The sequence below is a fragment of the Propithecus coquereli genome, unplaced genomic scaffold, assembly GCF_000956105.1.
Source record: "Propithecus coquereli isolate 6110/MARCELLA unplaced genomic scaffold, Pcoq_1.0 Scaffold295, whole genome shotgun sequence".
NCBI lineage: Eukaryota > Metazoa > Chordata > Mammalia > Primates > Indriidae > Propithecus > Propithecus coquereli.
In genome coordinates this window covers 2,969,343-2,990,547 of record NW_012148563.1, presented here as the reverse complement: position 1 = coordinate 2,990,547, position 21,205 = coordinate 2,969,343, and the positions used below count along the sequence as shown (strand labels likewise).

The 21,205-nt window shown below is 52.0% G+C and overlaps 1 protein-coding gene across 1 annotated transcript in view; it reads left to right on the top strand.

The window, feature by feature from the left end:
• Positions 1–21,205, top strand: part of COL6A3 (collagen, type VI, alpha 3) — an 84,038-nt gene that overhangs the window by 47,417 nt on the left and 15,416 nt on the right. Inside the window, exons 13-37 of the mRNA XM_012648820.1 lie at positions 164–309; positions 1,741–1,833; positions 2,417–2,470; positions 2,859–2,930; positions 3,614–3,640; positions 3,752–3,796; positions 3,893–3,946; positions 4,384–4,446; positions 5,035–5,100; positions 5,535–5,588; positions 7,883–7,918; positions 8,462–8,524; positions 9,108–9,170; positions 10,519–10,581; positions 11,454–11,516; positions 12,990–13,040; positions 13,259–13,294; positions 13,760–13,822; positions 14,847–14,909; positions 16,190–16,222; positions 16,308–16,344; positions 16,449–16,460; positions 16,559–17,052; positions 18,838–18,934; positions 19,524–20,280. Coding sequence (XP_012504274.1) covers positions 164–309; positions 1,741–1,833; positions 2,417–2,470; positions 2,859–2,930; positions 3,614–3,640; positions 3,752–3,796; positions 3,893–3,946; positions 4,384–4,446; positions 5,035–5,100; positions 5,535–5,588; positions 7,883–7,918; positions 8,462–8,524; positions 9,108–9,170; positions 10,519–10,581; positions 11,454–11,516; positions 12,990–13,040; positions 13,259–13,294; positions 13,760–13,822; positions 14,847–14,909; positions 16,190–16,222; positions 16,308–16,344; positions 16,449–16,460; positions 16,559–17,052; positions 18,838–18,934; positions 19,524–20,280 — 2,605 coding nt within the window. The remainder of the gene's footprint in view (positions 1–163; positions 310–1,740; positions 1,834–2,416; positions 2,471–2,858; positions 2,931–3,613; positions 3,641–3,751; positions 3,797–3,892; positions 3,947–4,383; positions 4,447–5,034; positions 5,101–5,534; positions 5,589–7,882; positions 7,919–8,461; positions 8,525–9,107; positions 9,171–10,518; positions 10,582–11,453; positions 11,517–12,989; positions 13,041–13,258; positions 13,295–13,759; positions 13,823–14,846; positions 14,910–16,189; positions 16,223–16,307; positions 16,345–16,448; positions 16,461–16,558; positions 17,053–18,837; positions 18,935–19,523; positions 20,281–21,205) is intronic.

Below are 21,205 nucleotides of genomic sequence, written 5' to 3'. Positions count from 1 at the left end.
CAGGAGTTTGAGGTTGCTGTGAGCTAGGCTGACGCCACGGCATTCTAGCCCGGGCAACACAGTGAGACTCTGTCTCAAAAAAAAAAAAAAATTAGTCGGGAAAAAAGACATCGTGGCTCTCCAGTGCCCGCATGAGCCCTGCTAAATTTGTCTTTCCCTGCAGGTGTCCGAGCTCTGATCCTGGTGGGCCTCGAACGAGTGGCCGACCTGGAGCGGGTGACCCAGCTGGAGTTTGGGCGAGGGTTCATGTACGACAGGCCTCTGAGGCTCAACCTGCTGGACCTGGATTACGAGCTGGCAGAGGAGCTCGTGAGTTCTTTTTAGTGCCTTTACATGCACGCAAGTTCAGATTTTTGGCATCTCAAGAGAGTAAAGTTCATTATCACACAGTGATGGGGTAGGAGTGTCTGGGTGGGTAAACTACTTCATTTAGTTCAATGGGGACCTGACTTATCGCCACAACACGCGTGGATCCTGGAACTGGCGACCATGAATGGCTGGAGTATGGGATTGCAGGAATGTGGCTGTTGTCCTAGGATGTGCTTTGCTCCCCTTAGCAGGTGCCTCTTTTAATGTCCTTTCCCTTGGAAAGGTCCTATTCCTGGGAATGCAAACTGTGGTGACCAGCCATCTCAGACAGGAGACAGTGCCCAGGACATCTGAAACCTACACAGTGCAAACAAGAATGTGCAGAAAAAGAAGGGCCATTTCCGGGTGGAGAAGCGCTTTTATGGCCTTCTTCCCTAGTTCCCCTTGGTGCAAATGGAGGTGTCCCAGGAGGCTTCCTAATCCTCCCCGTCCAGCCTCTCTCAACTCCAGGGGTCATCGCCTGGGTTTGGAGTGGGGGCGGGGCTCTGGGAGACACGGGGCTGCGTGGTGACCTCCAGATCCTTTGGTGGTGGCAACAGTGGGCTATGGCTATGTGAATGGGATGAACAGACTCTGCATCTTCCTTCCCACCCGCCTTCTTCCCAGGGCTAGAATGAGGATTTTTTATTGGGTGGAAGAAGGATGAGTTAGTTGACAAGTCTGGAGACAGAAAGTAAAAGCTCTAGGAAGCTCATTGCAGGGAATGCATGTGGCCACTGCCAGTTCAGCAGATGGAAATGCATCTGGGGCGTGCACTTTCCCCTATGAGGTCGGGGGCTGGCTGGGACAGGAGTGTCAAGGGTGTTTGGTGGGTGTTGGAGGCACTGGTGACCTAAAATTGTGGTGCTTGTGGCTCAAAAAGGCTGGGACCACATGTGCCTGTCCCTGCTCCCACAGCTGCTCCCGAGGTCTCCAGGGGCACCTCTCTGGGCTGGCACCATATTTTTGACCGTGATCATGGTCCTGAGGAAGGGCCACAGATCTCTCTTCTGGAACCACCTTCAGTCCTGGCCATCTGCAATTTGTTTGTTAGGTTTTGCACTTTGGAGCTTAAACATATATGAGTTATACTTAAGAATATGTATGTTGGAAACTTCTAGAAATCAGGTCTAGGCAGAAGTGACCTTGTGGATAAGATTTATCTTACTTTGGTTGTTCTTTACTCTCCCATTGGTGATGTCCCCCCCGCTCCTCAACTGCCAAGAGCTGGACCCTCAGCCTAGGCCGGTCTTGGAGTGACAGTCTTTGCAGTGACTTCATCTTGCCCCGTGGAACCCTCATGCATCCCATTTTGACGGTTGCAGCATATTTATGATTTTGTCCTGGGCATTTCTTAACACTTGAACTTTTTCTTTCTCTTCCTTTTGGCAGGACAACATTGCCGAGAAAGCTTGCTGTGGGGTCCCCTGCAAGTGCTCCGGGCAGAGGGGAGATCGTGGGCCCCTCGGCAGCATCGGGCCGAAGGTACGGTGGCTTGGCCTTTGCCCACTCCTGAGACTAGATGTTGGAAGGCCAGCGTTACTGCGGCCGGGTAATTCGTCTAATGTCACGGCTAGAGGCGGATGAGGGAGAAGAAAGACCATCCCACGTTGTGGAAGAGGCATTCTGCGGGGCAGACCCCAGCGCGGCGCTGCCCGGGGTCCTCCCCAAGGAGCAGGCTCTGGAGGGTCCGAGTGTTTGCAGCATTCTCTGCTCCCACGGGATGAGGGGCTCTGTTCTTTAACACTTCGGTCCTTCATTTCATAAAATAACCTTAAAACCAGCGGGTGTCGCTGACTGGCAGCCTCGCTGCGCATGTTCGCTGGGACTCAGCATTTGCGGCTGGGCTGGGAGGACGCGACAAGCTTTCCTGGCAGAGGAGGAGGCTTAAAGGTCCTGATGGGAGGAACAATCCCGCTGGATGATGAGCGGAGGGCTGTTCAGTTCTAGGAAACACCTATGTCAGGGTGAATGTTAGCGCTGCTCTGCCAGACGAAGGGGGCTCACACAGATAATACAGAACGAAGAAGACCACAGGACGTGACGATCCCAATTTGCCTTGTTTCAGGGTATTCCCGGAGAAGACGGCTACCGCGGCTACCCTGGTGATGAGGGTGGACCTGTGAGTAAAAGTTGTTTTAGTCCTTAAAATTTTATCCCCTCCTTGTTCCTTGCATGTTGGGACTGAATCGTGGAGTTCGCCGTCGCTCCGGGGGGTCCAGCGCCCACACAGACCCAGGGCCCGGAGGCCCAGCCGTCCTCCGCCCACCTGGCAGTGCCGTTGGTGCCGCCGCCCTCTGGGACCCTGTTCCCCCCAGGGGAACTGCGGGCTCCAGGCAGCGCCGTCGGTGCTGCAGGGACGCTGAGAGGCTCCCCGGCCCCCGCGGCCTCCCTCGGTGTCCCCGCAGTGAAATCTGCTTTCTAACGCTGCCACTCCAGTGTTGCAAGCCCCTTGGAGACACGATGACAAGTGGCTCCAACTTGCCAAATGCCTTTGTTTTTCGCAATAGGGTGAGCGAGGTCCGCCTGGCGTGAACGGCACTCAAGGCTTCCAGGGCTGCCCGGGCCAGAGAGGAGTAAAGGTACAGCGGCGGGGGGTGGGGGTGGAGGGGGTTGGCTGAGCGTGGGGCGGGGGTCAGGCCAGCTGCACGTGCGGCAGGGACACCCTGTTTCTCCAAGTGCCCTGGGGAGGGGGCAGCGGCCTGCCCGGACTTCTCTGCAGCCCGTGGCCTCTGGCTGGAAGGCGCCCCTCAGTGGGGTGGCTTTGGGAGCTTGGGCCGCGGCTGGAAGGGAGCCGGAGAATGGAGAAATAGTTTCCTATGGAAACACGGAGCAGCCAGGAAACATTCCCGAGGAGAGAACGTGGGCCAGCGCAGAGGGGAGGCTGGTGCCCAGTTTCGGCCCCTGGCCCGGGGGCAGCCAGGGAGGGAGGAGTGACAGAGGACACCAAGTGGGTCGAGGGCTGATGAGCTTCCTCCTCTGGTGCTGAAGCGTGAAGGCAGGTGCTGGAGGGAGTTACAAAGTCAGCCTCCGCCTCCCGAGCCCCTTCCCCCGGCTCTTGGGGCCCACCCTTCCTGCCCAGGAGCCCAGACCACCCCAGTGCTGGTTCTAGGCAAATTAGCGTTATCACCGCCCCACGTGATGGACCCAGGAGTGCACAGGGACGAGTCTCTGATGTTGGCATTTCCAGACACTGTGACGTTCAGATGGGGGGGACCAGCCCCTCGGGAGAAGCTAATGTGTCCCCTGTCCCCTTACCTTCCAGGGCTCTCGAGGATTCCCAGGAGAGAAGGTATTCAATCTTGTTTTTGTTTTTCACACTGAAAAGTTTCCCAGTATTTCTCGTTTTTTCCTTTGCCAGAATAGCTTTCTATACTCACTTGTCTGTCTCATTCCCTCACAGGGTGAAATAGGAGAGATTGGGCTGGATGGTCTTGACGGCGAGGAGGTGAGTGATTCAGTCTCCAGGTCTGAGCTGCTTCGGGTTCTAATAACTGTGGTGGAAATTGCCCCAGGCATGACCTTTCGTCACTGTCCTTGGCAGGGAGACAAAGGATTGCCCGGCTCTTCTGGAGAGAAAGGGAACCCTGGAAGAAGGGTAGGTCTATTTCCAGTGTTGCTATTGTGGGAAGAATAGAAACATTTCATTTAGGGAATAGTTATTTCCTTTACCCGTATAGGTAAACCACTTCCTCCAGGCAGCCTTCCCTGACCTCCCCTGGGGTGTGCCCGTGACCCCCTGTCAGCTCTGATGTGCTACATCATAGACAGACCATGTCCCACAGGGCAGGGACTGAGTATGTTTTGTTATAAATAAAGCTCCAGTGCTTGGCACCCAGTGGGTCCCCAGTAAACATTTGTGAATTAACTGAACAAATAAAAAATATTTGGAAGTGAATTTACCTTCATGGCAAATGAGTTAATGGTAAACACTGTTCTATTCAAGATTTGTGAATTGTGAAGAACGTGATTTTTAGGGTGAGGTACAAATGGAAAAATCTAATTTTTAGCTTCTACTTGTGTTTTTTCATTTAGGGTGATAAAGGCCCCAAAGGGGACAAAGGAGAAAGAGGAGACGTTGGCATTCGCGGTGACCCGGTGAGGATTTCTTTCTTGACGATTTAGACCTGAGCCCGGGGAAGATGGTGGTGGGAGAAGTGGGGAGAAGGAAGAGTTTCACTGTTGAAATTGCTTTAACAAGTGTCGGTGAAACATGTGCTTTGTCTTCTCCTTACACTTTCGGGCTTTTCTGGGAGACGTCTTCGTTCTCTCGTTGTAAAGATAAGCAATTGCAAGTCCTGCAAGTTTCCCTAAAATGTGGGCTCAGGACACCTTAAACTTGCTTTCGGAAAAGAGAAAGTTTGCAGCTTTTTTCGTTTTATGGCTTTGTGAAACCTCTAAGCAAATGACCACCACCCCTCCAGGCCACCCTGCCTGCGGCCAAGGACAGGCGGCAGCCCCTGGGGCATCCCCCTCATCAGGAAGAACCGTTGCCCAGGGCGGGGCTGGGCGCGGCTCGCTGACCCCGTGGCCAGGTTCTGTCGGAGTTGGACGGACGCCGTCTGGATGCGGTGTGGCCATAGGGACTGTCCCTTGGAGCCTTCCACTCAGGCCGTCACTAATCCTGTCCTGACCGTCCCATTCCTAGCACATGCGGCTCATCTCCCTGTTGTTTGTTGTTTTCAGGGTGAGTCAGGACAGGACAGCCAGCAGAGAGGACCCAAAGGAGAAACCGGTGACATCGGCCCCATGGTACAGCACTCAGTGTTCTAGACTCTCCCTGTGCTGGGGGCCAAAGACAAGACACTCACCTTGGCACCTCAGCGGCCACGGAAGCCACAGACACGGCCTTTGACGCTGAAGAGCAGCGTGGGACGGGGAGCAGCGGGGCCCGTGAGGCCGCCTGCGGGTGCATGTGGAGGAAGTCTCCGTGGGGAGCCAGGGCGACCCTTGCCAAGCAGGGCTTCTCCGCAGAACTCGTGCCCCTTAGATAGTTACGTCAAAGGCCTGTAGAGGTGGGAACGTACAAAGTCTAATGCATCCCGCAAAGTATCCGACCACCTGCCTGCGGGCAGCTCTTCCTGGTGAATTTACCCCTTGTCCCTCCGTGTCTCCTGCGATATTCCAGAGTTAGATGCTCCTTTCTGCAGATGAGACTCTCATGCTAATTTTCTCCCCCACCCCAGGGTCTCCCAGGGAGAGACGGAGTATCTGGAAGTCCTGGAGAAAATGGGAAGAATGTGAGTGTCCTTAGGGATTTGGGGGGTTCCGCGGTAGAAACTTAGTAAGTACCCCATGATCTGCCCAACGCGGCCTGGTGCTAGTTACTCAGCAATGCTTTGTTTAGGGATTTTGGAAAGCGCCGTTACCCAGATCTTGTGGCTAATAGAGATTTTTTATTCTTATAATTTACTAGGTGCTCCATCTCTTCTCCCTCTGTTCCCAAAAATATACTGAACAGATGCTTTAAAAATATTATCTTTGCTGGTTTCAAATATTTGGCCAGGGTTTATCTCACCAAATATTTAAGAAATCCCAAAGGAAATACTCACCCTGGGGTCCGAGGGAATAAAGGGCAAGAAGGCTGAAGTGGTTGTATATTTGTTATTGTTTTTATAATTATTTGTTTTGCTTTAACTGAAATAAGGAAACTAGGTTTGTTTTTTTCCTAGTGTATTATGTCTTCAATTGCTTTTAAAAGAAATTTCGGACATGTCTGTTGCGGAATAGCTCATTGCATGCCCAATCTCCCAGGCTTGCTGAAGAAATGCTAAAGCCCAAGTGGTAGAAACGATCTTTAGGAAGCCATCTGAGAGCTTCTAGGTCCCAGGGGCATGGAGAGTGTGGACCTTGTAGCTGGGAGAAGAAGCTTCCTGTGTGGGGTGGCAGTGGTCTAGAAGTTTGCAAATCCTCAGGGGAAGTTTAGGATGCTGGTGCCTGCCTACGACAGGGCTCTGCTCAGAAACCAACAGAGCACAAAAGCTGCAAGCTGGGCTGGGCAGCTGAGAAAACGGGGTCCCTTGGCCACTTCCTGAGGGGAGCTGCACACGCAGCCCTGGCAGCTGGGCCGGTAGAGTACGCCGAGGGGAGGGGCTTTCAAAAGAAAGGACTAGCCAAAACCAAATGACAGACGATGGGCATCACTTTGCTTTTTAAAATTCAGGGGAAAACTTAAACTTTGAAAATATTGGTTTAAAAGGTTTGCGCTTTATTTTTGAATAATGATGTGGCAGTTTCACCTCAGTTAGTGAGCAGAGCCAAACTTGGTTTCCTGAAATGGCTGAGACTGTAGTAGTGTGTGCAGTTTGCTCCAGCTCTGTGCACAAGGCAGACACTTGGTTTTGAATCCAGTTACAGTCAAGGGCTCTTGGAGACTCAGTTCTTTCTTTCGAAGCAGGGCAAGGACTGGCCCAGTGGTTCCTTAGCCCCTCTCTGAGGACCCTGCCATGCCAGGCTCAGGCCAGGATGTGTCCCTCCCTCTGGGCTACCTCACCTTTAGGCCGCCGGCCTGAGCAGTGTACCTCGAGTGCTGGTGGGCTCTGAGCCAGCTCTAGCCTGTCTCCCTGGGCAGGGGCTGGGCCAGATGGTTACTCTGTGGAGGGGAGCAGTGACCCCTCCACCTCCTCCCAAGTTTATCTGTGGAAGGTGGCCAAGGCCTTCCACTGAAGCAGCTGGCATTACAGTGAATAATGGCAAAGTCGGCAGCCCAGAAGATCACTGGGCTGGTCCCCAGGGATGGAGAACGCGGTTCTGAGGTTGGTGTAGTGGATGGGCCAAACCCTGTGACAGAGCTGGCACGTCACTGTCTCTGGAATACCAACCCCTGACCTTGCAAATACAGCCTGGGACATTCTCGGATTCCCACCCAAACTCTCTGCCGCAGAGGAAACAGTCATGAGTTGGGAATTAATGGATTACTTATGAAGCGAGCCCACGTGCTTGAACTAGGGGTCACCTCTGGAGTGTCCAGGGAGATGTTGCCAAGTCATGAGCCCAACCTGAGCACAGGAGACTTTTAGGTTCACATATGTGCGTTTTGGATACTTTACTTAACTGAGTCTGTGTTGTATTTGGCCTGGAGAATTCGGAGAATTTGGGACTCCCTTCCATTATAACTAATGGATTTCGTTACTTCTCGCTACAGTTAGGAAAATGGAAGGAAAGTAGACAGGTTGACATTCCCTCTCCACATTCCCTATTTGGCGCTGGCAGGGACGGGGGCCAGAAAAGTCGTTGTTTTGCTTGGCAGGTCTGCAGCAATTCTCAGAACTTCCACTGGGATGACTAACAGGAGCCATGAGGACGCAAAGTTTCACCCTGATGGGGGTGGAGGGACGGGTGTCCATGTACGGGAGCTTCCCCGGGGCTGCCGAGGGAGGCATTTTCTGCCTTCCGTCACCAAGCGGGTGCTTGGAAGGTCCCTGGGTCCCCTGAGCAACCGAAAAATTCAAGGGTTAAGTCTCAGGGAGCCCCAGGCTCTGTGCCCGGGTCCCATTCTTCCCTCTCACGGCTTGTGTGGCTTTTTCTTCCTCAGGGCGGCTTTGGCCGAAGGGGCCCTGCGGGAGCGAAGGTAAGCCTCTAGGGCTGGCGCACAACGGTGCTCACAGAGGGCTCCCAGGGGACTGTCCTTCAAATGGCCCAGATGCAACCCAGCCCAGGAATTTAAAAATACTCTCTCCTGGGGCTGTCAAGACACCTGTGCTCAAATAGCAGCTACCGCCTCCTTTCACTTGGCTGTGTCTGCAAGGCCTGGTGAAAGTGATTCCCCGCGGAGCCCCGGGCGAGAGGAAGGAAAGACGCTGGGGTAGGCCGCGTGCAGGGCACCTCCCCGCTAGAACGTGCGCGCTTGCCCGGCCATCCGCGGGCCGCGCTTCCTGCCGTCTCAGTCCTCCCCCTGGGCGAGGCAGGCGTGGGTTCGCGCAGCCGCGCTGAGGAAAAGGTGGGAAACCATTGCAGACGTGCGGAGAGACGGCGCTGCGATGATCCGAAGCCCCAGAGGGCGGCGTGTTCCCTGGCTGCTTTCCAAGCCCCTAGTCCAGAAATGACAGTGGGACAAAGAGCCGACGTCCCTCGCACCTGTCCTGACCCCCCTGTGCCTTCTCTTGTTTCAAAGGGCAACAAGGGCAATCCAGGCCAGCCCGGCTTCGAGGGGGAGCAGGGGACCCGAGGCGCCCAGGTCAGTACTCCCCGAGCCATCGCGCGCCCCGGGGTATTTTCCCACGTTCCCTGGTGTTGCCTTTTTCAAAACTGATGTTTGTATAACACAAAATGAACCATTTTAAAGTGAGTGATTCAGTGGCATCTGGTACCTTCACAGTGTTGCGCAACCACCACCTCTGTCCAGTCTCAAAACATTCTCATCATCCCCAAAGGAGACCCTGTCCCCATTAGCGGTCCCCCCTCATCACCCTCCACCCCCAGCCCCTGGCAGCCACCAACCTCCTTTCTGTCTTTGTGGCTTTGCCTATTCAGGACATTTCATACAAATGGAGTCATCTAACAGGTGGCCGTGTGCGTTTGGATCCCTTCACCGAGCGCAGTGTTTTGAGTTCATCCGTGTCGTGGCAGGCACCAGGACTCCGCTCCTTTTCATGGCTGAATAATATTCCCTTGTATGGATATAGCACAATTTGTTTATTCACTTGATGATTGACGGACATTTGGGTTGCTTCCACCGTTTGGCTACTGTGAATAACGCTGCTGTAAATATTCACGCACAGGTTTGCGTTTGAACTTACAGTGGCCTTTTCCTTCCTCAGGGCCCAGCTGGTCCCACTGGTCCTCCAGGCTTGATAGGAGAACAAGGCATTCCTGGAGCTCGGGTGAGCCTGTCCTTATTCCACCCCACCCCCCTTGCTAAGCAGAGTGCACGTGGCCAAGCAGGCTGAGAGTTTCTTGGATGATACCGTTGCAGACAGACTTCCCTTCAGCCCCCTCTTTGGCAACACAGACCCGGCATCCAACCTCAGTCCTCTCACTGACTGGCTACTTCACCCCAAGGAAGCAAGAATCCGTTTTCCTTGGTGCTCCAAGGGCTTCTAAGTCCCAATATAGTCCTTCCAAATCTAGGATCCGGGGTGGTAAGCAAGGGAATATGTGCCTCATCTCAGAAGTCTTAGGATGGAATTGTGTAAAATCTAAATCTACAAAAATTCTTAGATTATGCCAAGTGTTTCATATTTGGCCCCTAGAGATAGCCCCTGTGGTTCAGTATTTTGTATGAGGAGTTGTTCAAGTTTATCCTCAAGTCCAGCACAGAAGGTGTGCTGTGGCCACAGACGTTCACGTATATCGTAGCTGTTAGCAATGACCAGCAGAAGCATGTTGCTGTTGCCGAACTGGGATCAGGTGCCACGAAGCTACATACAAATAATCGGGTTTCTGGCGCATCTGAGATGGTATGTAGGGAGACATCCTCTCATTTGTTACTGAAAAAATAATGAATGAACTGGAAGCAAGCTGGTCTGTTGCTACATAAATGCACAGAAATATTTTACAGTGGAAGTAGGCAGGAACTTGCATAGAAAGCCCTTCTCTAGCTTGAGAACTGATAATTATCTATTTTTAAAGCTTTTGTGAGTTTTTAGAAAACATTTATTTAACTTCTAACTAATCAAGAATTTAAGATGGCATAGACACAAAGCTGTTCAAATAGTCACCCAACAGCCCCAGAAACATTTATTAATTTGTGCTGTCCCACCATCTGTCTCAGGGGCATTTCTGGGCTGCGTAGGCTATACCGCGATTTACAAGTCAATTTAGTTCATTGCTTTATTCATTCACCCCACAGGCATTTATGCACCTGTACACATCAGGCGCTCATTGTGGGGGTATAAAAGGGAAGGGAATAAAGTCACATAAAATCTGGGGGCTTATTGTCCAGTCAGGAACCTACGACATGCGTGTTAATAACTGCAATTTGCATTAATTTGTGAGAATTGGCACTGAGAGGCAATGCTAATGTTTTAGATTTGCACAGGCCATTTCCACGTGTGTTTGTGTTGAGTCTGTAGCCCCGTGTGCCGTTCTGAGCGCTTGGGATTTGCAGTCAGGACAGTCACATGCCTTTGGCGGGCTCTGACCTCCATGCAGGGTTGGGGCGGGGAGCCGGGGTTCAGAGATACCTTTGCTCGGATACCTCACTGACACACTCCTCTCCTTGCGCTCTAGGGACCTGTAGGTAACGCCGGTGCCCCTGGAGAACGTGGCAGAAGTGGTCCCCTGGGAAGAAAGGTTTGTCTGAAGAAAGGTAGAGCTTCTCTAAGGACAGGGACCGGGCCAGCTGCACACGGCCCCACGTCCTCTTTTGTCAGTCCGTCCCCCGGCTTAGGCTTAGTTAGCGCATCTCTTCTCCTCCCCACTGCTGGTCTCCACACCAGCCTCTCCGTTGGCAGCCAGCTCGGCCAGTGGGGTCCCCGTCCCAGCCAGGGTCCCTACTCAGTGAGCAGCTTTCTCCTAGCCCGAGCCCGCCGTCCGCCGGCAGATCTCTCTCTTGCCGTGGCGGGTGCCCACGGCGCAGAGTCCTCTGAGCCTTCCGGCCGCTGGGCAGCGCGTGGCGCAGTTGAGATCATGTGGGAGGCGCAGTCTTTAACCATGGGCAGTGCACACACCGCGGCGCTGCCAACCGTGTCAGATCATCCACGAGACCCCAGTCCTGACTATTCCAGATACCACTTTTGTTGTTCGAAGGCTGCGAGAGCCCGCTTTCCACCAGCCTTGAGATTAGCTACAGTTTGTCATAACCAGTCTGGAAAGACAGCGTATTCTCAGTAAAAGAAATGTGCCCACATGAATCCACGATGATCTCTCTGCCTCGCTGGTGGTGTTGGGTTTTCCTGAATTCAATGCCCGCCGCCTTTCCTGCCGCTTCTCCCGGCTGTTTCTCTCTCTGCCCATCAGCCGGTTCCCCATGCCACGCTGATGGAAAGGACAAACATAAACCTTCCTGGATCCTTTTCCAGGAGTCCACACACGAACATTGCAATTTAGAAAATCATTTCTAAGCGAGCAGGTGGCGGCACCCTCCCCTAGGTCAGCAGGGCTGGGCATCATGCTGCCAACCAGCCTTGGCCCAGAGTCTCAGCTGCGCTGTTTCTCTTGTCTAGGGCGAGCCCGGAGGCCCAGGACCAAAGGGAGGCATCGGGAACCGCGGCCCCCGAGGGGAGACGGTAAGGGCCCAGCGCGCTCGGGCTCCAGCTGTGGCTGACTCTTTGCTCACAAGTGCAGGAGGCCAAGAGAGGGGCCCAGACGGGGATGACTGGAGCCTGGCTCCTTGTGTTATTGGGGGTACGACTGGAAACAGTGAAATCTGCTACTTATGCTTTGCAAATTTCCAAAATAAGTGGATTTCACTGGCCAGGGTGGAGGGGTGGCGTGGGCAGTGGGGAAGGACATTTTTTCCTGATACAATGGAACGTGGTGGTTGAGCTTGAGCACCTTCATTTTCGGTCTTGCAAAGGCTTTGTGAGCGTGACTGGAGCTTTTCTGCAAAGCAGTAAATGTCGTTGGGTTGTTAATAAAATGGAATTGGATTTGAAAAGGTTTCAATCCAGAGGGAAACAATTTCTTTTGAATGGGACATCCTAAGAATAGAAATTATTACCTCAGTAACTCATTTTTTAAAACACTGTTTAAAAATACTCCGGCTACTCACTAACAATGATTTCGTAGTGTACATTTCTATGTAGGAAAAAGAAATCTGCACTCCACTGAGAATTTTTCTAAAATGAGTCACTGTACCTAAACATTGTATAAACGGACCAGGTTGATCTGACTGCTGTAATCCCCACGCTTCAAAATATTTCCCTTGTGTTTCTTTCCTTGTGTTGTCTTTCCAGCTAACTGAAGTTTAAAAAATCTATTGCTATTACTTTTTGTCTCAGAAGCACAGGGGAAAAAAATCAATTCGCGCTGTTGAAGGAAATCTCTTCCTGATTCTGTTTCTGTCAATTTGGGGACGAGAGAGCTATGGGGAGCTTTCTAGGTGTCGATACCTGATTAAAACTGTAGATTAACTACGTAGCGATTCCCCACATTCTAGAGATATTAGTGTATGCCTCCCACAGATTCTTCTGGTTCTTTTGAAATAATTAACGGTGTCCAGTTCTGGATGCTTCCGTGGCAGAGGGACAGGGACACATCCGGGTGCACGGGCCAGTGGGCGTTGGGGAGGAGGGGTCTGGAAGTGGTGACGTGGAAGGAAGCGAACGAGTGTGGGGAGGGGTACGACCCGGCACAGAGAACCCCGCGGGGCCCCCGAGATGAGGTCAGTGTTCTCGCGCTCGTAGAATCAAAGACTCGGAGATGCCAAGGCGACGTGCCCGCCCGGATCCCTTTCAGCTCCGAGCTCCTCTGGTTTCATGAGTCGTTGATTCCACAGCCAAGCAGTATCTTTACCAAAAGCCACTAGCCGTGCTTCATGCCTGGGGTCCACAGGCACCATTTCGCTAAAGCAGTCCTTTGAGCCCACCCCCTGCAGACACGTCTCGTTCCCACTCGGAGGATGGGACAGGAGCGGGAACCTTGGTCTGGAAACATTTCGGGGACTCAAGGACCCTCCGCCCAGGGCAGCAGCAGGGCAGAGGTGGGGCTGTGATGCGCCCGGCACGGAGACCTGCAGTAACTCTCTTTCCCACTCGTAGGGAGATGACGGACGGGACGGAGTTGGCGGTGAAGGACGCAGAGGCAAAAAAGTATGTACCTGCAGGGGTTCCTAAGAGCCCCTGCTGCCGAGACCGCGAGCACAGCTTCTGATGTGTTATGTCTGAAAGGATTATTCCTTCGAATTTTATTGTGTTTGAGTGATTGTTTTCTTTTGATGATTTTGTAGATTTTTTTTCTTTCGAGATCAATTTATTTTAGATGAGTTTAAATTGGGACCAAATATTGAGTCATTATTTATCTTTTATAGGGAGAAAGAGGATTCCCTGGCTACCCAGGACCAAAGGTAAGTACTCCCCTGTTGGTGAAACGTCACCAGAGTTTTTGGATCAGTCTGGTATGTCCAGGGACCGAAAATCAGAGTATCCTGGCGTTAGTCTTGGGTCAGCCACTTACTAAGTGGGCTGCCCTGGGCAAGACTCTGCCTTCTCTAGGAAGTCCCTCATCTGTCAAATGGAGGTGACAATACTCACTTGTCATGGTGTTTATGAGGTTTAAATAAAATATATACAATCAGAGTACTTCGTAAGCTGTAAAATGCTGTAACCTATACGTATCATTATTGATTGTATAAACGAAGGCATCTGCAGATGCCGCAAATATACTAGTGACCCTCTGGAAAAGGGAATCAAAGTTAACCATTTAGCAGCTTGGTAAATGTGATTCAGACGCCCGTTGAGGTCCTGCCCTAGGGGGTCGCAGGAGACCCTCTGCCCTGGTGTAACACACGCCTTCTCTGCTCTCTTCCCAGGGCGGCCCTGGCGAGCCGGGGGCAGATGGGACGTCAGGACCCAAAGGCATCAGAGGCCGGAGGGTGAGTTTGCCTGGGCATCGGCTGCCGGTGGGAATGAGAACGAGTGTAGCAGTGTGATTTACTGCTGAGGGCTTTCAGAACTATTCTTCGAAAATAATCCTTCACCTGCAACCTGGCCAGTGATGGGACAGGGAGGAAGGAAGGGAATTCCAAGACCCAGACCAATGTCCTCAGAGCGCCACCAGACTGTGGTCCGTGCCCAAGAGCCCTTCCTCTAATGTACCTCAGGGATGCCAGCCGGCTGCTCCCAGCGCCACACTGGGGACGCTCCAGTTTCAGAATGGGCGACATCGGAAGTTTGTGCAGCCGCCTGCGGCCACACCCACCCAGACACAGAGGTTGTGGGGCTGAACGAGGCCCATGACCTGCTTCTGAGGGTCCCAGGCTCACCGGTGAGCCAAGGCCGAGACCAGGGCCCCCACCCCACTGGAGAGGAGGCACCTCTTCCTCAAGCTGCCTTTGGGTCTGAATCACTCTTTTAAGTGGGTGTTAACTCACCCCCAAGATGCTGCCGAGTCTTGAATGAGCAAGTTGTGGCCTAGATATGGGTAAACGTTGCCAACAGTTATTTTTGGCCTGAAGTCCAGTTCATAATAATCATAATTTTCCTGTTAATTTGATCAGTGAAGACAGTCAAGCTAGATCACTTACTGCTCAAGGTAGGGTATTAAAACCTTGATTAGTTACCTATACTGAACGATGATCTAATTCATCGTCTGTTACTAATTCCCTTGGGCATCCATAGATAATCTTATTATCTCATTAATGGTTCTTGGACAACCATCTGTTTTACCTTTACCTGCCAGAGAACACAGCACCCCCATAGTTGTGGGGTCTTCCATCAGCTTTGCTAAGGTGGCTTATCCCCATACTAGAGTTTAGGAGACATTTAGGCTCCCTGGAAATGAGATTTCTCAGGGCAGTGGGGCGCTTGGATTAGATCACCTTTACCATCCCTTTCACTGCCCAGCTGAGAACTTCAAGTCTCCCGCCACGATTGAACGATGCTTGCTCTGCCCTCTAGGGAAATTCCGGACCTCCAGGAATAGTCGGGCAGAAGGGAGACCCCGGCTACCCAGGACCGGCTGTAAGTAGTTGTCCAGTTCTGACCAAGCCCCTGGGGCTGGGTGCTTCACATATGGTCTGGGAAAACTTCCACCATCTCCCTTCCTCACAAAGAAGGTGTTCTGTACTGTTCTCATTGGTTTTTTTAACCACTTCCTCTCTGACATCCCAATGGAGAGAAGAGCTTTTGAATTTTAGAGTAACAAGAAACTTTTTAAAAAATGTTTCTTGTGACACTCTGCAATGTAGGGTGTATTGTAATTTGCCTTTAATAGTTTCTTGGTATGGATTTGTTTGAGGTTTGTGCAAGGGAGAAGCCAAAGAGAGCACACCTAAATGCCTCCTGTTTGCGTCCTGTAGAAGCGGCACAGTGATGTCAGGCCTTGGTTTGGGGGATGCTTCCTTTGGTAGATGAAATCCCCAAGGGAGCTCCCCACTCATGGTTTCAAGCCCACCGGTCCTGCTGCTGCCAGGAGCCAGGAGGGTGTCCTCCCACAGCCCCTCGACAACATGCTTGTTGTTCATATCTTAGCTTCCTTATTTGAATTTCTCCCTATGTTGAAATTGATGAGGTTCAAAGAGGAATGGAAAAGATAACTCAGGAGTTGGAAAATCACTCTAGGAAGGAAAGGTTAAGGGATTAGTGTGGTTGAACTAGGGAGAAGAAGGCTGGTCAGGTGCTGCTTTAGTGGGTGGGGTGTGTAAGGGGGAACGTTAAGCCAGTTCCTACAGCGGACCAGGTAGGCAGAAAGAGCCTCATAGAAAGGTGCCCAGGGGCCCTGAGATGACTACTGGACCACCAGGGCAGCAGCATGTGGATGCTGGGGCAGCTTCCAGCCTACCTCCAGAGCTCCTGGGGCTGGCGTCGTCCGGCCAGGATGCCTTAGCCGTGGAGGGGACTAGGAGCTCTCAGCCTGCCTCGCTGACTCTCCTGGGGGCATGGGGTGTATTAAACTAGCATGTCAAAGGAATCTCCTCCCTTAGGAGAAGCAGTGTCTAGACTCACGCTCAAGGATGTGATTTCCATAGATTGGTGATGAGCTGCCAAGTTTTTAGGACACGGGGCTATTTCCAAAGCCAACTTACCTTACGGTGGAAACACTTTTGTTGTCCAAGTCTTCTATCTTTTGCTTTTCAAGTGATCAAGTCAGATTTATTGGGCGAGACTGTTGATGGTCAGGGTGGCCCAAAGCCCCCCTTTGCATCCTCTGCCATGTTTCCATGGGCCAAAGAGTGTCCTTTTACATTCCACATGCAGGACTTTTGCCGCACATCTCAGCCTTTCCTTCCTTGGTTTTTCAGGGTCACAAGGGCAACAGAGGCGACTCCATCGATGTAAGTTGCATGTGTCCAGACTGAATTGTTGCCTTGCGAGCCTGTGAGCAGCTCTCCTTACGTGTTCTTTTATTTTCTTTTAAAGCAATGTGGCCTTGTGCAAAGCATCAAAGATAAATGTCGTAAGTACATGGTTTTCTATTGGCTTTGACAGTTTATATTTTTACATTTGAAATTCTCACGTGCAAACATGCCTTTCACTCTTTCTTCTCTCTCCCTTTTATAGCTTGCTGCTATGGTAAGTTGATTTCAGTGATTGGACTTTCTCCTGAGGAAAGAAAGTCCCCCTTTTGCGGTAAGTGAAGTTTGTCTCTGAAAACCCCCCACTTTCCCCAGGGCCCCTGGAATGCCCCGTCTTCCCGACAGAGCTGGCCTTTGCTTTAGACACCTCCGAAGGTGTCACCCAAGACACGTTTAACCGGATGAGAGACGTGCTCCTGAGTATCGTGGGCGACTTGACCATCGCCGAGAGCAACTGCCCACGGGGGGCCCGAGTGGCCGTGGTCACCTACAACAATGAGGTGACCACGGAGATTCGGTTTGCTGACTCCAAGAGGAAGTCTATCCTCCTGGACAAGATTAAGAACCTTCAGGTGGCTCTGACCTCCAAACAACAGAGTCTGGAAACCGCCATGTCATTCGTGGCCAGAAACACGTTTAAGAGAGTGAGGAACGGATTCCTGATGAGGAAAGTGGCCATATTCTTCAGCAACAGGCCCACGCGCGAGTCCCCACAGCTCAGAGAGGCCGTGCTGAAGCTCTACGACGCGGGGATCACGCCCTTGTTCCTTACGAGCCAGGAGGACCGGCAGCTCGTCAACGCTCTGCAGGTCAGCACCCTGGGGCGTCTCCCTGTCTTCCTGGGCTCGTGGCAGGTGTCAGGCACATCCATGCGCCTTGCTGGATTCCTGTCCCATCACTTCTAAAAGGTCCTAGGCGAGGCCAGTCTGGCTGAAAACTTCTTGGTGAGGTTTCCGGGACAGTTCTATGGCTCCAGCACTAGAGGGACATCCAAGTGCCTGGAACTCACTCCCTCTGGGTCCCTGCTCACATGTTGACATCTCTTGCCAATGAGTGAGGCTCTGTGTCCTCACTGGCCAGACGGAGATGTCAGCACTCATGACACTCTCTAACTACTGATGGGGGTGTTGTGGCTTATTTGCTTTGTTCATGGGGACCTGGATCTTTGGATCTGGTCTGGCTCCTCCCAACATGGCCCCGTGTGGTCACTCTGAGCTGTGTGACCCTGTCCTGGGCATCTACTTCCTGGGATGGTGGGGTTTGTGTCGTCAGTCTCACCTCGTGGAGAAGATTCTGCAGTTACAGGGGGACACATGTGAGGATGAGACCCTAGTCCCTCAGACTCTGCAGCCCATGTGCTGTGACTCCCCATCCCACGCTGTCCTGACCAGCCCTGAAGGTGATCATCCTGGGGTGGCCCACCCTGGAGGGCTGCAGTCTCTTAGTGAGGTCCCCAAAACATTGGTGACCCTGCACTCCCAACCTGAACCACTGTGCAAACCCTTCTTTAGCCAGGCTCCGAGGGTCAGCCCATAGAGAGGCCAAGTGTCCCTGTCATTTGATTAAATAACTTATTTAATTGTTATATCAATTAAACGCAATTGAACGCACTGTTCAGTGTGTTCTGGTGGTGCTGCTCAAGGCACATGGACGATGGTAGGAGTGAAAGAGCCCCAGCCAGGAGTCGGGCGGCCTGGGCTCTAGTTCTAGCCTGCCTACCTGCTTAAAGGAAGACACCTGCGCTTAACCTCTGTGTCTGAAATCTGCTGCCTGTAGGATGTGGCTGAGGCTAGATGATCTCTGGTGTTTTCCCTTCGAAACTGGATATTCCATGGTTTTGTCACTGCCTATGTCAGCAAGAGACAGCTGGGTGACTGCCGCTGTCCTGCGGTGTTTATTCTGCCAAATCACAGGCCAATGTGATCACGGACCACCGCACACAGCATCTGCCCTTGCGTGGGCCGAGTAACCCGGAACTACATGTTTCTTAGCATGGTTTCAGCAAGATCAAAAAATTATTCATTCATTAATTACTCACTCCTTCATTCATTCAAATTGGTTGCTTGTTAAGTGAATAATTACCAAGTGTGAACCAGGAGCTATGATGGACAGGGCGTTTTGCTTCTGCTAGGATCGATCTTGTTGCTTACTTTGTCTTTAGCAAGACCTGGGAGGGTGGGGAGAGGTGGACTTGCACTTGCCGGCTGCTGTTGCCAGGAATAAGGACAATATTCACATCCCCTCCACTTGCTAGAACATATCCGAGTACTTTACACACATTATCTAATTTGATCCTCCAAATAACCCCATTAGGAAGGTACTTTTATCTCCATTGTACAGTGGAGGAAACGGAACCCCAGGGACGTTAAATACTTTTTGCTTTGGGCCCAGCAGAAATACGTGAGTGGGAATTGAATTCTGGCTCATCTCATTAGAATAAAACCTGTGTTTTTCTGTTATACTCAGAGCCTACTCCACCCCCAAATGAGAAGATACTGAGCTGTTGGGAAGTTTATTTTATTGATGTGACTTCAGCTGTATTTTCAAATAGTTACTTGTTCACTCCTACCAAAAATTTCTTTTGTCTAAACCAGATCAATAACACGGCGGTGGGGCACGCACTTGTGCTGCCCGCGAACAGAGACCTCGCAGACTTCTTGAAGAACGTCCTCACGTGCCACGTTTGCTTGGGTAAGGGGCTTCTCTGATGGGAGAACCTGTCCAGCTGCCACTGCAAACGTCCTCTCCACAGAGGAAAATTTGATGAATAATCATGATCCGTGTAAAGAGCTTGAGTTAAATTAAGGCTCACAAAGCCTTATGTTTACCAGTGTAAATGCTACATACGTAGTTTCCGTATCTAAAGTGGACCTCCCCAAACAGAGCTTCTCTTTGATAGGGGAATCATTAGTTTTATAGCTACCCAAGGAGGACTCTGCTTAAGTTTTGACCGAAAATCTAGAATGAAAATCTTTGGCTCTAGTGACTTTCTAGGGCATTTCTTCAAAGGGTGGCAAAGAACTAAGGGTATTTTTCTTTTGTTTTTTTAATGCCAGTCCCATGGTATACTGCAACGATTTTAGCTCCTGATTTGCTTATCTACTAAGTATTAGATGGTGAACACTGAAATCTGGCCAGAATCAAGGCAGCAAGATATTAATATAAAGAGGTTGCTATTTTACGTGACAATTTTCCTCACCCCAGACGCCTGGCAGACTGCTGTGCTGCCCTGCCCTGCGATGGGAGGCAGAGAGTAAATGGCTGTCCCGCTTCTTTCCAGACATCTGCAACATTGACCCGTCCTGTGGATTCGGCAGCTGGAGGCCTGTCTTTAGGGACAGGAGAGCGGCAGGGAGCGACGTGGACATCGACATGGCTTTCATCTTGGACAGCTCTGAGACCACCTCTCTGTTCCAATTCAACGAGATGAAGAAGTACATAGGGTACCTGGTCAGACAGCTGGACATGAGCCCAGACCCCAAGGCCTCCCAGCACTTCGCCAGAGTGGCTGTCGTGCAGCACGCGCCCTACGGGTCCGTGGGCAATGCCAGCGTGCCGCCCGTGAAGGTGGAGTTCTCCCTGACTGACTATGGCTCCAAGGAGAAGCTGGTGGACTTCCTCGACAGGGGGATGACACAGTTGCAGGGAACCAGGGCCTTGGGCAGCGCCATCGACTATACCATAGAGAACGTCTTTGAAAGCGCGCCGAACCCTCGGGACCTGAAGATCGTGGTGCTGATGCTGACGGGCCGGGTGCAGGAGCAGCAGCTGGAGGAGGCCCAGAGAGCCGTCCTGCAGGCCAAGTGCAAGGGCTACTTCTTCGTGGTTCTGGGAATTGGCAGGCAGGTGAACGTCAAGGAGGTTTACGGCTTCTCCAGCGAGCCGAACGACGTCTTCTTCAAGCTGGTGGATAAGTCGACCGAGCTCAACGAGGAGCCTCTGATGCGCTTTGGGAGGCTGTTGCCGTCGTTTGTCAGCAGTAAGTCCTGCGTCGCACGGCGGGCACCCTGGCCCCGGCTCTATGTGAGCCCACACCCGTGGGCCTGGAGGAGGAGGGGAACAGTCCCGGGAAAGACAACCCATGTGCTGACAGGAACTTGTACATCCATTCAACAAACATAATTGACACCCTCATATGCCAGAGATGCTTTAGGAGCCAGAGTCCGCAGGGAACACACATTCAGCAAAGCTTGTCCTCATTCCCTCACTAATATTCCACCACATTGGACCAAGCACCTCCCAGCCGGGGGCACTGTTGGTGTCCCTGATAGTTTACAAGGGGGTGGGAAAATGCATTTATTATGTGTGACATGACATGCTGGCGTGTCAAGAGAAGTGTGTCTGTTGGGGGCATTGGGGAAAGCTTCTAGAAGGAGTTGCATTGATCTGGGCTTAGCTGCCAGACCCCTGCTTGGATAGCTCTGGGTCTTTGCCGAGGGGGCTCTCGCTCCCTGGGCCGCCCTCCACCCTGCTCTAGCAGAAGTCCGCATTCACCTTCAAAGCTCAGGCCTGACCACCCCTGTTCACTGTGGAGCTACCACTGCCAGCGCCTGCTTGTGGTTAGTCTGGACGCTGTACTTACCACATCTATTATTTAATACGTGGCTTGGTGGTTGTAAATTTACAGGTCTGTGGACCCCAGCAGATAGCATGTTCCTTGAGGAGGTGCAGCCCTTTGTAGTTCCCAGAGCCTGGCACAGTGCACAGCCCAGACTCAGACAGGCAGAGTAGCCAACAAATGAGGGAGATTTATAAAATACAAATAAACACGGATGTGCTGTAAGTTTATCATTCAAGGGAAAGTTGACATCTACGAAAACAGTATCCCCATTTGTGAAGGCCTGTCCCTCAAAAGATTCAGGAGAGGCCGGGCGCGGTGGCTCACGCCTGTAATCCTAGCTCTCTGGGAGGCCGAGGCGGGCGGATTGTTTGAGCTCAGGAGTTCGAGACCAGCCTGAGCAA